This window comes from Hydra vulgaris, chromosome 01 (genome assembly GCF_038396675.1).
Source record: "Hydra vulgaris chromosome 01, alternate assembly HydraT2T_AEP".
Classification (NCBI taxonomy): domain Eukaryota; kingdom Metazoa; phylum Cnidaria; class Hydrozoa; order Anthoathecata; family Hydridae; genus Hydra; species Hydra vulgaris.
The window spans coordinates 56,258,637-56,277,805 of NC_088920.1; the positions used below are offsets into that span (position 1 = coordinate 56,258,637).

The 19,169-nt window shown below is 28.1% G+C and overlaps 1 protein-coding gene across 1 annotated transcript; it reads right to left on the reverse strand.

The window, feature by feature from the left end:
• Nucleotides 1-15,260: 15,260 nt before the first annotated feature.
• Nucleotides 15,261-19,030, reverse strand: LOC124809656 (uncharacterized). Its single transcript, XM_065788722.1, has 2 exons — nucleotides 18,897-19,030; nucleotides 15,261-15,930 (listed from the first exon to the last, which is right to left on the reverse strand). The coding sequence occupies exons 1-2, from the start codon at nucleotides 19,015-19,017 to the stop codon at nucleotides 15,389-15,391; spliced, it is 663 nt and encodes a 220-aa protein (XP_065644794.1). The 5' UTR covers nucleotides 19,018-19,030; the 3' UTR covers nucleotides 15,261-15,388.
• Between the last annotated feature and the right edge of the window lie 139 nt (nucleotides 19,031-19,169).

Genomic DNA, 19,169 nt, shown 5'->3' on the forward strand with positions numbered 1-19,169 from the left:
AAATTACGATAATGTATTATATATGATGCTCTTTTATTATAGTGTTATATTGTAGATATGTAGTTAATATATTATATGTATTTATAATGTATATATATATATAATAGTGTATTTATTATTAAGAGTTTATACTTTGTACTTTTAGTGGTAGCTTTATTTATGAATTTTTTTTCTATGTTTTTACTTGTGTATCATTTTTGCCAAAACTTGTACTTATGAAAATAAAGACGTCTCAAAATTATTTATTTGTGAATATAGAAACTCTTCATTGACTTTTTTATCGTATATAGAAAAAACTGATTAATAGAAAGTGTGGATACCTTCAAATTTAAATAAGAACCCTGCTTAAATAACTGGGCAAACTTTTTAAGTCATGTTAGACTAAAGGGTGATGGATGCCTTCTCATTCTACCCTTTTACTTCGTCAGACAATATAAGCACTTAAGCTTTTAAAATAATCTTCAAATAAAAAAGGAGGCGAGCTATTGCCTATCTTAATGTTCGATGACTTGGATTATTTTTTACATAAGCTATTTTAAACTGTACTTAAATCATAATTAGTCGAAATCATTCCATACTTTCTCGAGTTAAAAAGTCTTAAAAGAATCCTACAGGTACTATAGGATTGCTATAGTATCAATAGAATTGCTCGATGATTCTTATATGTATTCTAAAGTTTCTATAGGATGCCTATAGGAATCCTATAACAAATTTAAAGACATCTAATAAGTTCTATGGAAAAAATAAAAGTGCTACATCCTAGTCAAAAAGTATTATAGCATTATTTAGAAATCCTACAGATTACATATGCAGTAAGACCATAGGGTTGCTTCAGGTATAATACTGTACTCCTATAAAATTATGGGACATTATATTAAATTAAAATTTACTACTAGATAGTTTTGGATCTTTGTAAGTCATATACAACTTTTTTTAATACCATAGAGCACTGGACTCATGAGATGATTATGTAATTTATTAGATTTACAGAACACCTATATATACAGAACACCTATATGAATTAAAAACAGTTCTAGTCAAAAAATGCTAAAAAAAACTACCTAAAAAAGTAATATAGGAAACTCCTATATGAAGCTAAAATACCCCGTAGAACAAAAATACTGCAACACTAAGTCCTATAGAATTACAAGGTCTTTTTTTTATTTCTGTATAACACGTGTTAAACTCTAGAAAAACTGTCCTTAATGTACACTTGTTTTCGGTTAAAATCTGGATCGTGAAAAGCACATATCTATTATACAGGTTTTAATTCCGAAAAAGAAACAAGAAGTTGGTTAGTTTTAATATATCTTTTAGGGCTTTCGAAACATTAAATTCTATTCTATTTTTATACTTTCAAATTTGAACTTCGTAAGAAGCATATAAGTTGATTTATATTGGATCTATAAGTCAATCATACACACAATATAAATTTTTGATGGTGAATAAACTTTTTGCCGCCAATATATGTCTGTAAAAAAATTAGTTTATGGCAAAATAATATAACAATTAATCTAAACGTTATACTGAAAAAGTATAGCATTTTTATCTTTATCATAAATAAATTATATTAATTTTTTTATTGTTACTAATTTAACTTGCGTTAATTAGGCTCTAGGTGTTTTGTTTTTCTAAAGCTTTGTTTTTACAAGTCAGATACTTTCCATTTTACAAATTTAATAGGTAAGTTTGTTTTTAATTGATTTGAGGTCTAAGTATTTTTTTTTAAATACTTAGACCTCATTAAAGTTTACAATGTATAACATTAGCTAATAGTATTTAAATAAACTTAGCATATTTGTGGCTTTTAAAATTAATGGTCATGAACTCATTAACAATGAATTTTGCAATACGGTAAAAAGTTTTAATGGAATAGTAATAGTAAAATGGTAAAATGGAATAGTTAAAGTTTTAATTATTTTTTACGGAAAAAAGATTTTTAATTTTTTTTTTTTTAAAGTTGTAGAAAATATTGAGCTGTATTTAAATATATAAAAATCAAATAATTTTTTATTTAAGTTTTTTATAAAACATTATTGGATTAAAAAAAATTTATTCCATTCTACACTGACATTCGGGGAGAATGAAATACGCAAATATATGAAATTAAAACAAAACTTTAATAAAAACACAAAAAGCAATCAATAATAACAATTAAAAAATCAGTCAAATCAAATAAACTTTTTTATTTTTGTGATGATGTTGAGTCGTTTAGTGGTACTAGAGGTTGAGTTTTCAGTTGTTCGGCAGTTTTTGGTGCAATAAAACTCAACACCTTTTATGAATCACTTTGTTTTGCATGTTTGACATAGCCAACCTTGCAATTTGAATTTTCTTACTGGTACCATTCTATATTTTGACTTGCTGAAGCTTCACCTAAAACTTTTTGGCAGTTTTTACACTTAAATTGGTTTGCAGCTAATATTTTCGTTGAACTTGTTGCTTGGTTTATTTGCTGTTCGCCATTAGAGCTAAGCTTACATTATTTTTTAGCTTGCTTTTTTACTCTCAGCATCTTTCAACTATTTCAGGTTTGTTAAGACACTTCCCTTCGAATTTTGGCAAATCTGCATTTTTTTTTTGTGTGTGTGTCAACGTGTTGGATACGAAAACATTTTTTGCAAAGCTGCTGCAAGAGGTTTGGCTGATTGCAGTTGTTTTTCACTTCTTTTTGAATTTCCTTTTAAATAGCCGGAGTTACTACAACATTGAAGGTTGTTTGCAGGCAGGGTGACTTTTGAGGTGACTTTGGAGCTGGTGCTATGTGAAATATGGTGATGCTAGATTTTGGTGTAGATTCACAAGGCAGTGGTTGACGTAGTGTAGTACCTGGTGCTAGTATTGGTGATGGTACTATCATAGATTCTGGTTGTTGAGATGATGAAGGCTCAGATTCAGATGATGGTGTTTCAAACGTATTAGCAATTTTCAACTTTGACTGATCGATTTTTTTGATGTCGAGTGGAAACAAGCCAGTATTCTGAAACCCAGTGACTATTTGGGTACGTGTAAAACTTCAACAGAGCTGAAAAGTTTTTTTGCAGGTGACTAAAGTATTCTTTTGATAAGTTGCTAAACTTTGTCTCATAAAACTGTTGAAACAGTTTGCCATAAACTCTTTTGACATGGCAATAAGCACCAACATCTAGTGGATGCAGAATATGTGACGAGTAAGCTGGTTAGCAAATTAACAAGATATTGTTTTCGATACGTTGAGTTCTTTTTGCAGTGTGTTGAAATCATGATTTAAAAAAAACTACGCCTCAGTGCGAGGCGTTAAGTTTTCGTACTAAGGTGTTAGCCTCATACAAATTAATAAAACATTCGTCTTTTTGGTTCGACAAGGCATTGAGGCGCTGAGGCAATCCTGAGGCGTCGCCTTATTTAGAAAGCCTAAAAATCTAAAAAGGCCACGTATGTCGCACGTGACCTTTATTTTCTCTAATTAGGGCATTATCGTCCGATTCCGGCCCCCGATTCCTAAATCCTACGCTGCAAGAAACCCTCCGGTCTGGTCTTCTACGCCACCTTCTAGTTTCTACGCTGCGTCGAGCTTCGCTTTGGGCTGCTTGTAGCTCATCCCCGATCTTTGTTGAGCTCCACTCTGGTATTCCGTATTGCGTAGAGCTCCGCCCTCAGTTCTAGCTTTTGGTCCTGCTAAAAATTACAGTCTGCTTCAAACATTTTTAAGCAATTTTTTTAGTTCTAGGAATGCGTTTAGAGTTGATAACTACGATACAGGTAATACAATGACATTTGATTTGAATGAGTGCGTTCATATGGAACGCATTATGAAAATCGATAAATTAAAGGTTAAAAAGAAACTTTGAAAAAGATTTTTATTTGTAGAGTTCGTTTTTCGTTCGACTTTAATAATATTTTGTTATATACATATATTACTATAAATAAAATACAGTTTAGTCAGTATATTTTAACTTTTCCTAAGAAAATGAATGTATTAGAATGATAATGGTGGATTTAATAAAAATTTTAAATATATATCTAACTTATATATTCTGAAATTGTATAACTAGATCATATATTATACTCATATGCTCGTATAACTACATGGAATTGTATAATCAATTGCAAATCGCTATGATTGATCATTGCTTTTTTTCTTAACTATTTTATAAAATTGCAGCTTTAAAGATATGACAAGGTCGTCAAAAATAAGTGGAAGGACTGATTCTGGTTGGAAATATTGTGTTGAACTTCCTCCAATCAGGTCGCAGGAAAGCAAAACTTATATATATGTTGAGTGCAACTTTTGTCAGAAGAAGATCACTGGTAGAATCAAAAGGCTAAAAAAGCATCTTGCCAAGACTCATAAAAATGTTGCAGGTTGTCCACGAGTTCTCATTGAGGTTCAAGAAGAAATGAAGTCGTTTATGTTGAAAAAGACCGAGGGTAAATAAAGAGCATTAGAAGAAATGGAGGAGGTTTGTAGGGTGGGAATTCAAGAGCCATTTGCTACTGAAGGCAATCCACAATTACAAAAAGCACCAATGGGCTCAAGTGCAGTCAAGTTAAACAAACAAGTTTATGGACCCATTGATTTCTTTATACAACAAACAAATATTGGTAGCCGGAGTGCTGAATATTACACGGGTTATCAAATGTACCAAGTTACCTGGAATGAGAGTTGAAAGAAAAACGAAAAAAGACGGATTTGCAGGTCTATTGGACGTTTCTTTTATGAGAATTCAATACCGTTTAATGTAGCAACAAGCCCTTCATATTGGGCTATGATGAATGATGTATGTGGATTTGGAAGGGGATTTAAACCCCCAACTATGCATGAGCTGCAAACATGGATTCTAAAAAAATGAGAAAAATGCTATTTTTGCCATCGTTGATGAAGCGAAACCTTCATGGATTGATACTTGTTGTAGTCTGACGGCTGGACTGACACAATGGCGCGTACATTGATAAATTTTTTAGTTAATAACTCGAAAGGTACTTATTTTTATCTATTGATGCTTCAGATCAAGTAAAAGATGCAAAGTTGCTTTTTAGATTGCTTGATGAAGTCGTTGAGGAAATTGGAAAATGTTGATTGAGAAAAGAAAAAATTTGTATTGGACACATTGTGCAGCACAATGCATTGATTTAATGTTGGAGGACATCCACAAGTTACCCCTCCATGCTTCTGTGTTCATCAAGGCTACGAAAATAATAAATTTTGTCCACAGTCATGCATGGGTTTTAGCTATGGTAAAAAAATTTACTGGTGGAGATTTGGTGAAATCTGATGTAATTAATTTGCCAATGCATTTCTTACTTTGCTAAGCTTGTTTGGAGCAAGTAATAGACTTGATTCCTTTTTTGCTTCAAAAAAGTGAAAAACCAGTGCTAATGTATCTCAATCATGGGGGGAAAATGTGCGCAACATAATTCTAAAAAGCTAGTCGTTTTGACCTTGTGTTGCTTATGTGCTCAACACAACAAAGTCTTTGATTATAGTTCTTCAAATGGTGGATTCCGAGAAGTATCCACCAATTGGATTTATTCACAAAGCTATGGATAGGGCAAAAGAAAAAATTGCTCGAAATCTAAATAATAATGTTGCAGAGTATCATATTGTTTGGGATACTGTGGATAGTCGGTGAGATTGTCAGCTTCACACGCATTTGTATGCTGCTGCATATTTTCTAAATCTTCATTTCCAATATAAACCTTCATTCTCTACTCATCATGAGAATTAATTGGGACTTTATTTTTGCATGGAGCAATTGATCACTGATTCAGAAGAAAGGGAAAAAGTGGATTTGCAGATCAATTCTTTTCGAAATGCACAAGGTTTATTTGGATGGGAAAATTTATTAAAAACGTGGAAGAATTTCAGGTGTGTATTTTCACTATTAGTGAAAATACACACCTGAAAATTTAGTATGTTAGTAGATATTACTACTAACATACTAATTCACTATTAGTATGCTAGTAGTAATATCTTTTATTTTATTTTTTGATAAACCATAGGATGGACCCGATATGGGATCACATCTCAATCATTTTTTTTTCTTTCTATCAATTTAATAAAATATCATTAATATTTTCAGCGGATTGGTGGAGAGCTTTTGGTGATCAAACGCCTGAACTAGCAAAATTTGTCATTAGAATCTTGAGCTTGACTTGCAGTGCTTTGGAATTGGAGCTCCTTCAATTAAGTAATAATATAAAGTATTTTGGTTTTTATATGTTTTCGATTTTTATTTTATTGAGTTTTAATACTTTAATGAACCTATTCATTAAAGTATTAAAACTCTTCTCTTTGTATGCTTTAATGAACCTATTCATTAAAGCATACAAAGAGAAGAGGTCGCTTAAAGCAAGCGAAACTCAATGATTTGGTTTACATTATGTTTAACTTGAAACTAAAACACAGAGAGTTGTAGAAGAAAATAATTGAAGATTTTTTTTATTTGGACTCTGGTAATGAATGGATCTCAGAGCTCCAAGATCCTGAGGTGGAGGCCATTGAAGATCTTGATGCAAATATAGCTCTTGATGACTCTCTTGAAGTCGAAGAAGGTAAAGTATCTCAATATACAAAGAAGAGAAAGGAGAAAAACAAAGGTATAGGATATTAATTTGAATAAGTTTTTTTATTTTTTTATTTCTACTTTACTGAAACATATATATTTCTTTAAGGTAAAAAAAAAATGCCAATTGACGTTGGTGGAAGAGGATTTTCCACATGCCGAGGAGGAAAGTGAAGAAGAAGAGGTTTAATTGAATTTCATGGATGGCTTCCTCGAGGATCCTAATAGCAGCACTAGTTCTAGTGACAATGGCGATGTTTATGGGTTATGAATTATGAGATTAGACCATGTTTATTTCGAATCTGTGGAAGTTTGGAACTTCTAATGAAAAAATGATTTTATTTCAGTGCTTTCTTCATTGTTTTTAATCTTTTTCTAAAAAAAAAAAGAGTTTTTCTCAAACGACTCTCGTGCTTAACCTATAACTCGAACGTTTTATGAAAAAGTGATATCAATCTCTTCCTGAACCACTTGCTTGAATCACTGCCAATTGTTTTACCTGTGAAGAGTTGCTACTGGTAGGCTGAATGATTTATCAGATTTGTGAAGTGAAAATTCACCATTTTGCTTGCAAATTGTTTCGAAGCATATTTTATATTAAAATAGATTTAACATTAATCCATTTGAAATTTATGCACAAAATTTATAGAGATAGCTTGGTCACTTGAGACTTGATTAATTACAAAAAACTGTATTTAACAAGAGAGTAACTAGCGTATTTCATTCATTCATTAAAATCATTTAATAAAAGCAGACAGTAAAAGTCATTCATTTAAATTCAGAAAAATTGTATCGAAAAAAAACGGTCACTTTAAAAAAAAAAAAAAGCCGCATTTAAGAAGTGAGCTATTGCTTCACATATTGTTAGCGTATTTCATTCAACCCCACAATCCTCCTTTTCCGTTTTTAACTCATAACTTTTTTCCTAAATAGCAAATTTAATTTTGAAAAAGGTTCAGCGTAAAAAGTTATACCAGAAAACTTTTTAAGTTAATGATATCAAATTTAACATCCGAGAGTTTAAAGTTAATTTTTCAAAATAATAAAAAAAAGTCTTATTACACATACTAAAACTTAAAAATTTATAACAAATTTTTTTTCATCAAAAATAAAATTGATTTTTACTTTTTACTCTGAAAAGTTTTCTTTAGAACGTGAAAAATATTTACAAAAAGATAATCCAATGATTAATTAAGAGCAAAAGAATAAACATTGTCATAATTATTTCATTCTACCCACTATTTTATCCTGTAATACCCTGTTCCACCCACTATTGTACCCTTACTCTAAATACTTTCATTTTATTAATTAACATTACATATATTACGTATATGTTTTCTTTAGGAATAATATATGAATGTTTATAATTTAATATAAAATTTTCATAGCAAATTTATCTTTGAAAAAATACCGTTATTGTTTGATTTGCTTTATCTAAACAATACATTCATACATACATACGTACATACATGCATACATACATACATACATACATACATACATACATACATACATGCATACATACATACATACATACATACATACATACATACATACATACATACATACATACATACATACATACATACATACATACATACATACATACATACATACATACATACATACATACATACATACATACATACATACATACTACATACATACATACATACATACATACATACATACATACATACATACATACATACATACATACATACATACATACATACATACATACATACATACATACATACATACATACATACATACATACATACATACATACATACATACATACATACATACATACATACATACATACATACATACATACATACATACATACATACATACATACATACATACATACATACATACATACATACATACATACATACATACATACATACATACATACATACATACATACATACATACATACATACATACATACATACATACATACATACATACATACATACATACATACATACATACATACATACATACATACATACATACATACATACATACATACATACATACATACATACATACATACATACATACATACATACATACATACATACATACATACATACATACATACATACATACATACATACATACATACATACATACATACATACATACATACATACATACATACATACATACATACATACATACATACATACATACATACATACATACATACATACATACATACATACATACATACATACATACATACATACATACATACATACATACATACATACATACATACATACATACATACATACATACATACATACATACATACATACATACATACATACATACATACATACATACATACATACATACATACATACATACATACATACATACATACATACATACATACATACATACATACATACATACATACATACATACATACATACATACATACATACATACATACATACATACATACATACATACATACATACATACATACATACATACATACATACATACATACATACATACATACATACATACATACATACATACATACATACATACATACATACATACATACATACATACATACATACATACATACATACATACATACATACATACATACATACATACATACATACATACATACATACATACATACATACATACATACATACATACATACATACATACATACATACATACATACATACATACATACATACATACATACATACATACATACATACATACATACATACATACATACATACATACATACATACATACATACATACATACATACATACATACATACATACATACATACATACATACATACATGTAGGCACGTATGTATGTATATATTTTAAATTAAATTTAGAATAATAAATATTTGAAGTCTGTTGTAATAAATTCTAATTGTAATAAATTTAAATTTCTCCAAAGAGTAGAGCTCTTAATGAAAATTTTTAATAAAATCTTTTGTTAAGGGTTGCATGTGCCCCTTATGTCCGTGTGGTAAAATGTACCCAGTACCCCCTCCCCCTTATTTCTGGGCGGCCCTGCATACATACATACATATATACATACATTCATACATACATTTTTTTTTTTCAATTTTTTTGTTTTTTAATCTTTACAAATTCGTAATATATTATAGAATCTTTACAGAGTAAGTAAAATTAAACAAAAAATCATAAAGTTACGTTATACAAAAAGTATCCCGTACAAATCCTGTTCCAATTTCATATAGGAGTTTCCTATATAACTTTTATATGATATCTTATAGGAAATTTTGACTTGGATTGGATAAAGCGAGTGATATAATTTTTCTCTTGAAATTAAATTGGTAACTCACTTTCTTATCATAAATTATCAAAAGATTAATTGATTAATTAAAATTTTATTAACAATTTTTTTACTTTTAAAATTATTTTTGCATGAGAAAAGACTAAATAATAAAACAACCAAGTAAGATTTGTTGCAGCTTTTGTAGCCCATTATTTGAAACATCTTTTTTTCTCGAACAACAAAGTGGACGAAAAAATAAAAAGTAAAGAAAAACAGTAAAAAGTAGGAGTAGGACTTCTTTTTGTGCAATTATATTGTGAAAACCTCTTGAATATTTTGATGAATATTACGTGGTTTACAATTTTATTAGTTTTTAAATAAACTTTTTTGTTTATTAAAAAACTAACAAAATTGTAAACCACGTTTCATAAAAATCAAAAAAATATTTACTTTATTATAACCTGCTGTTAATCTTGGAATGGAATCTTGGAATGGAATCGGTGCCAGAAATGATACTCTATTTCTTAAAATTTGTTTGGTGCAGTGCATACAAATGATATATAAAAAAGATATTAAAATTACTCTAAAAATATGTCCCACTTCTTCCCACTCTTCTCTACAAGTAAACACAACTCATTTATTTAAGCAATTTTTAAATAAAAAAAAAGAGAAACTTACAAGTAGCCCAGTGGGCACAGTACGTTTTTAAAACGTTCTTTGGACGTTTTTATTAGGTTTAAACCGTATAAAAACGTCTAAAAAACTTTTTAAAAACATACCGCGCCCACTGGGAGAAACAACTAATAATTCAGGCTGTTTATCACATTCACAAAATGTGAAGAACAGCCTTAATTTCAATGTGTCAAAATTATTTTTTCCCAATTTTTTTGTTAATCTTATAGATAAACTTTAGTAATTAGATTTTAATTAACTTTTTATTTAACTATTTATAACCACTTTTATTTTATCACAGGTGCTAATATAGCACAAACCTCTTGTATTAACAAAATAGAGATACCAAGAGCTAATTAAGTAGAGGCCTCTTATACGGAAGCCCTGTTCTAAGTAAGTACAGAAACCCTATATTTAATAAAAAGAACCACCTATTTATTATAAGCATCTGCACTAAAATAACTCAAAAATACAAATAAGCATGAATTATGACGTAAAATAAGCATGAATTATGACGTAAAAGCATGAGTTATGACGTAAAAGGCTGATAAGCTTTAAACTTTTTTTTACGGTTTTTATTTAAATAAATTTAATTAAAAAAACTTTATAAAATTTGAGCTTATGATTCAAAAAATGTCTGCACAAGATTTGTAAACCATAGTAAAATGGTAAAATATTTAATTATATATCTTAATTTTATGATTTTAAAAAGTGTACCTAGAATCAGGAACCATATTCATCTCTCGGCTAAGTAAGTAAAACGTTTGTCTCGGCTAATTAAGTAAAACGTTTGTCGAAAATTTATTTTTTTATTAATTAAAATTTTAATAGTTCTTGTAATAAAAATTAATGTAGTTTTAATAAACATTTTTTAATTACAAACTTTCTTTTGTTTTGTTTTAATGCATTCCAATAAAAAGTTATCATAAAAACTTTAATAAAATTTTTGAATGTGATAACTATATTAAGTGGTACCTAACTGAAAAAATTATCTAAAAAAGTTACATAAAAAGTCAAAATGAAAAAATAATTAGGAAACTAATTATGTTTTTTTTACAAAGTATTTTTTTGGGGAATAATACGCAAATTATATTGGTTTTCTGTTCTCCAAAACATTTAACCATAAACATTTGCAAACTATTCACGGTATAATTTACGGTGCAATTAACTTTAGTTTACAGTCTTGGAATGTACCAATATGTATTGAAACCCACTCGAGAAATAATATTCTTGATCTTGTACCTTTAAATATCATTTCCCTATTAAGTAATTCTTCTGTTGTCCATTTAGTATCATAACTCCTTTTTCAAAAGTCCTTTTTCATATAAACACCTTTGATTATTACCAGTCCGAAACAAATTCTAAACCTTTATACGATTTCAAAAATGCAGATGTAATTGTTTTTAATTCTCATTTATCAAAAATAAGTTGGGACTGGGACTGAAGTTGGGATTCGATTTTTCTTTAATTTTTACAACTGAAGAGCAATTTTTTTATTGATCATATTCGTAAAGGTATTGATCATGTTCCAATCAGAACAATATACCAAAAAAAAAAGTCGTTCTTTACCAAAGCATATTTATAAAATGCTAATTTGCAAATCATTTATGGAAAAGATGGTCGATCACTAAGAACATCTTGCACAAATAGGCATTTATTAAACATGCATCAAAGTGCGAAAAAAACATATTTACACAAACCTGACAAAGAAAAGAACTTTAGTGAGTTTTTTAGTTACGTAAATTAAAATTTACACAACCCCCAAAAAATATATCCAATAAAAAACCAATAACAGCTTTACTCCTAGCAACTTTGAAATCGCTGAAATTTTTATTAACACTTTAAAATTGTTTTCACGGTAGATGACGGAAATTTGTCTAAAACGAATATTTTTGTTAATGAATACATTGAGATGGATTTTGTAGATTACAGCAAAGATAGTTTATCGAAAATTTAAAAATTTAATCTAGCACATCATTTGGACCTGGCGGTTTACCAAATATACTTTTAAAACAGCTAGCACATATAATATACTTTTGTATATATTCGAATCAAGTTTTACGTCAAGCTCGTGACTAAAACAGTGGCTTCAAGCTTCGGTTTCTCCTATTTTTAAAAAAGGATCCACTTTAGATGCTAACAATTATAGATCTCTCTCTCTCTCACATGTACTAACTGTTGTGTCATCGAAAGTATAGTTAGTTCAAATTACAGTCACAATCTTGCTGTTGCAATTTATAAAGTTTATCTCTGGTCAGAAAAATGGCAGCTTAAAGTAGCCAATAATAAGTGTTTTACTCATAGAATAGCACCTACTTCATTTTGTAAAATATAAATTACAGCCATCAATTAGAAGATCATAATTTAACCTGGTCTACATATCCAAAAGATCTTGGTGTGACAATAGATTCTTACTTGAATTACAATAATCATATTACAAATATTGTTCGTGCATCAAACATTCAAAGATATTTAACCTTTAAGTGTTTTAAAAGTCGTGATCCATGTGTTATCTTAAAAACCTACACTTCCTATATTAGACCGATTTTAGAATACTGCTTTCCGGTTTGGTCGCTAAACAGCACTAAATTGAAAAAAGAAGTGAAAAGTGTGCAAAGACGTTTTACCAAGAGAATAGCTAACCTAAATAATCTTTCATACTTTAATAGACTTAAAGTTCTTAGTTTGGAACTACAAGAAATTCGTCGCCTTAACCAAGAGATGGTAATATGTTACAAAATTCTTAACAGTTTTGTTTGCCTAAGTATATCAAGTTTCTTTTTAATAAACAACTTTTACACTCGAATTACTTTTTAATAAACAACTATTTACACTCGAGGTCTCAAATTCAATCGGGTGGACACGGAAAAATCCGGTCAACTTTAAATTGAGATTTCTCTAAAACCACAAATGCTTTTTATTTATTTCATTTTTTTAATTAAACGTTATTTTTTATTTTCCTTATTTTTATTGTGTTTATAAACTTTTGTTTACAAATCAATGATTAGCAAAATGTTTCGAAAACAAATTGAGGTGCGTAAAAAAGTTGTGAATTTTTTTTTCCAAAAATCCATCAATTTCATATCGCTTGATTGCTAAACGTATAAATGTCCCAAAATCTACAGTCATAGATATTATAAATAAGTTTAAGACTACTCAAAGCTTCGAAAAAAAATCTGGAAGTGGAAGAAAGAAAATTTTCCATAAATCCAAAAAGGTAAAGTTGATTCTCAGTTCAAAAACAAGAAATCCGAACCAGTCACAGCGAGATCTGGCAAGAAAATTCAAGACTTCGCATTCTTATATCAAAAAAGTACTTAAAATGATAAAATTAAAGCATTGCATATAAAAAATGCACCTGAGAGAAGCTTAAATGGTGAAATTAATGGAATTCGACGCGCCGAGAAATTGGTTAAAGTAATGGCGGATAAAAGCATGTGCATAATTGAAGACAACGAAACATCATGCAAGGCGGATTTTTCACAACTTCCTGGTCAACAATTTTACTATCAGAACAAAGATAAACCTGTCGATGATCAATTTGCATATGTTCGACGAGAAAATTTTGCATCCAAGTTCCTTGTGTAGCAAGCGATTTGTAACTGTGGTATGCAGTCCTATTGTTTTGTCACTAAGAAGACCTTGAATCCGATCTTTAAATCAAAGAATGCCAACAAAAAAGACTTTTGCTATTTATGAAAAAACACTAATACCAATGCCTCTTTTAGCCAGATCTTGCTGCTTCTCACAATTCTTAAAAAAATCTATAGTGGTGCAAAGATAGTAATGTGAAAATTGTTCCTAAAGATGCGAATCCTCCGAATTGTCCTAAAGAGCGCAAAATTGAAGATTTTTGGGCAATAGTTAAAGGAGCTTTTTGTAAGGCAGGTGGAGTAACAAAAATAAAAAGGAATTTAAAAAAAGTGGATTAATGCCACCAATAAGGTGAAAAAAGAAAAAATCTGCGAAATGATGGCATCAACCCGCTAAAAAATTCGATCACTTGCCAAACAGCTCATCAAGCCCCTTGAAATTAATTTAAAATCTTAATTGGTTTAATACATATAATAAAAAAATTGAATTAAAAAGCGTTTATGGTTTTAGAGAAATCTCAGTTTAAAGTTAACCGGATTTTTCCGTGTCCACCCGAAAATTACGCTAACTAAAGTGTAAACTCGTCCGTGAATACTTTTTCTAACTCGGGCTTGTAAATACTTGGAATAACCTGCTGTCTGACGTCTTTAATCCCAAAAATATTATTAGCTTCAAAATTAAAATTAACTCTATCAACTTCGAAAAATACTGTTCCGGTAAACTAATTTTGGTTTTATAACTGTTGTATTATACGTTATAGTTATATATATATATATATATATATATATATATATATATATATATATATATATATATATATATATATATATATATATATATATATATATATATATATAAATTTTAAATTTTTTAATATAAAATTAAAAATTTATCAATTTGCATTCAAATAAGTTTTTAGTCTTCACACAATAAAAACATGATTAAGTGAAATATATTATATTTTATTATGTGTACTTACAATTTATTTTTTAAATGTTATATTGTAAGGAAGTAAGGCATACTTTTTTAAGTCTATCACTGCCGGCCGCCGGCACTTAAGAATAAATTATTTTTGTTAGTTTGCTCATTAAAAACATTTTAACGAGCTAAATATTTGATAAACATAAGTGGAGGCTACGTGCCATAACTTTTTGAACTTTATCTTCTATTAAAATTCAATCTATTTTATGACTTGTTTAGATAAAAAAAAAAAAAAAAAAAAATCGACAATTTTTTTCAGATGTAAACAAATTTTCTTGCCCGTGTTAAACTTCGAATGAAATTAGGCCGCTACCGGTATTTTGACATTGTTCTGTTTTTTCTCTTTCAACCCTCTTTTTATTCCATGTTTTTGTCAACAATTCTTTAAATAAGCTTTTTCCTAATGATGAGCCATTTAATAACGGTGCTTTATTTAATGATGATTTGTTGCTTGAAGGCAATCTACCAAAAGATTGCAGTTCGTCGTTTAAATATGGTTGATCGTTTGTACATTCACAGGAATCCTTTTTCTTGTGATTTGCTATCAAGCAAACTGAGGTTTTTAATGGAAATTTTTTATATTTACTCAAATTTTCATTTTCTATAATTTTTTGAGTAACCTTATGTTGATTTAAATCCAACTTTTCCGCTGAATTAGAAATACCTGTTTTAGAAGACAATATTTCTTGTGAATTTGCTACAGAACTTAATTCTTTCTTTTTTCTTATAAAATATTTAGTTTCAAATTTAGGTGCTGGTTGTTTCTGATTTACATGTCGAGTATTTAACATATAGCTTTGAAAAACAATTGGTGTCAAACTCAAATCTAAATAAAAGAAAATAGCTTATTTTTAATTTTTACTAGATTTTACTTTTTAAAATTATTTGAAAAATGGAAAAAATAGAATAATTTACGTGATAATATTTACAAAACCTGTTAAATCATAAAATAAGTAAAAAATTTTATTGCGTGTGTCTTTTTTATTAAAAAAATTCGAAAATATGTCGGGAACATAAAGAAGACTTATCATCTATATATATATATATATATATATATATATATATATATATATATATATATATATATATATATATATATATATATATATATATATATATATATATATATATATATATATATATATATATATATATATATTTAAATATATATATATATTTATATATATATATATATATATATATATATATATATATTTATATATATATATATTTATATATATATATATATTTATATACATATATATTTATATATATATATATTTATATACATATATATATATATATATATATATATATATATATATATATATATATATATATATATATATATATTTACTTATATAAATAAATATATTTATTTATTTTTAAATAAATATACATATTTATTTAAATCCTTTTAAATCCTTCGAAAAACGAGGTAGGAGGAATTAGTAAAGTCATTTTATCTAAAATTATTCACGAATTAAAAAATAAACTACAGTTGAATCAATGGCGAAGCACTCAATTTGTTATAGATTGGTTTAAAAAAATCAAAAATCAAAACCTTTGCAATTTTTGATATAAATAATTTTTACCCATCTATTAGTGAAAATACTCTTACCAATGCAATCAGTTTCGCCGAACAACATGTTATTATAAATGATGACGATAAAAAATTAATATATCATGCAAGAAAATCTTTAATTTTTAAAAACGATGAAGCTTGGATAAAGAAAAAAGGCGGATTATTTGATGTCACAGTGGGAGCATTTGATGGAACTAAAGTTTGCGAGCTAGTTGGTATTTTTATACTGTTTCAGCTCTCTCAACATTACGATAAAAATAATTTTGGCTTATATCGTGGCGACGGACTTGCTATTTTTGAAAACAGAAGCGGCCGGCAAATGGAAAAAATCAAAAAGCATTTCACGCGTATTTTTAAAAGTAACAACCTACTTATCTCCATTCAATGTAATATTAAAATTGTAAATTATCTTGATGTAACATTGAATCTGATTGATAGTTCTTATCAACTATATTGTAATCCTAATAACCAACTTATGTATGTTCATTCTGATTCAAACTATCCACCTAATATAATAAAAGAGATCCCTCGCACTATTGAGTTAAGATTATCGACTATGGCAGTAAATGAAACTGTGTTCAATAGTTCCATCCTTCCGTATGAAGAGGCTTTACGTAAATCAGGATACAATTCAAAACTCACCTATCAACCACAAATAAACAAAAGTCAAAAAGAACATCGCAAACGTAAAATTATATGGTACAACCCCCCGTTTAACAAAAATATTGAAACTAAAATTGGAAATTGCTTCTTAGCTATAATTGACCAACACTTTCCAGTAGGACACAGGCTTTATAAAATTTTTAATCGAAACTATATTAAAGTTAGCTATAGTTGTATGCCTAATGTCAAGTCTTTAATAAATACGCATAACAACAAAATTTTACAAAGCGATAAAAATAAAACATCAAAAAAAATGCAACTGCATAGACAAAAAAATTTGTCCGTCAAATAATCAATGCCTTTCTAGCAATGTTGTATACCAAGCGATTGTAAGTTCTGGAGATCCTCAATTCAAAGATAAAGTTTAGTTCGGTATAAGTGAAATCACATTTAAATTAAGATATGCTAACCATCTTAAGTCTTTCAATTCACCATCATAAAAATGACACTGAGTCTTTCAATTCACAAATATAAAAATGACACTGAACTTTCCAAAGAAATATGAAAGCTTTAATCGAAAAATATAAAACCTGTTGTTAAATGGAAAATAATACCACGATGCAAGCCCTACAACCAAACATCAAAAGTTTGTAATCTTTGTCTCCGCGAGAAATTTCATATACTATCATATAAGGGAGAAAACTTGCTTAATAAAAGATATGAAATAATATCAAAGTGGCGGCATTCAAAGAAACTTTTACTATCCTTTTTTTTTTTCGACACCGGGGACTAAAACCTTTGACGTCTTTTTGTTTTTGTTTTGTTTTGTTTTTGTAACGTCAGAACTCGTTCCACCGTAATTTTAATTTGTAATTTTTAAACGGTTTTTAAGTGACGAAATACACAATGGCTGATGATTGCTGAAAGGCATGAAACTCAAAGTTCCATCAAAAGTTGTTTTTTATTCATTTTATAAAAATAAATAAATATTGCTCTATTATTTAATAATATTGAGCACTCTTAAACGCACAAGAGTATTTGTATTATTATTAATATATCATAATAATACATTATCTATTTTGTATATATATATATATATATATATATATATAAATATATATATATATATATATATATATAAATATATATATATATATATATATATATATATATATATATATATATATATATATATATATATATATGTATGTATATATATATATATATATATATATATATATATATATATATATATATATATATATATATATATATATATACATATATACATATATAATATCAATATATATATAATATCAAAATCAATATATATATGATATCAATATCGATATATATAATTTCAGTGAACAATTATAGATAACATGTAGAGCTTATAAAGAGCAGCCGTGGCGTAGCGGTATTGCGCTTGCCTTAGAAACGTAAGGTCCGTGGTTTAAACCCCACCTCTGGGCAGGTTATGCAACATCGGTTGGGAAGGAGGCGTGAGTTTTCTATTAAATGCTCTTCCGCGGTGCTCTGTGATAAGACCGTAACGACTTTTTGGGGCACCTAAAAAATAAAAAAATAATTAAATAAAAAAATACCTTTTTCAGTATCATTGGCATAAGAAAATGTATTTAGGAAGCTAAACTCGTTATCAATGAATTCTCTATTAGCAACATTTAGAGAAGTGCTATTACAAGTTTTTTTTAAGTTATTTTCCATTTCAGTATGTATCTTTGCCATTTAAAGTGGTTATTAAAACAGTTTTATTAAAGAATTTATAGCTAGCTTACGACGCGATTTGTTAAAACATGACGTGTTTGGAATTTCCTCCTTTTTAAAATTATTAACAACTCTTCAGAATGTTAAAAAAT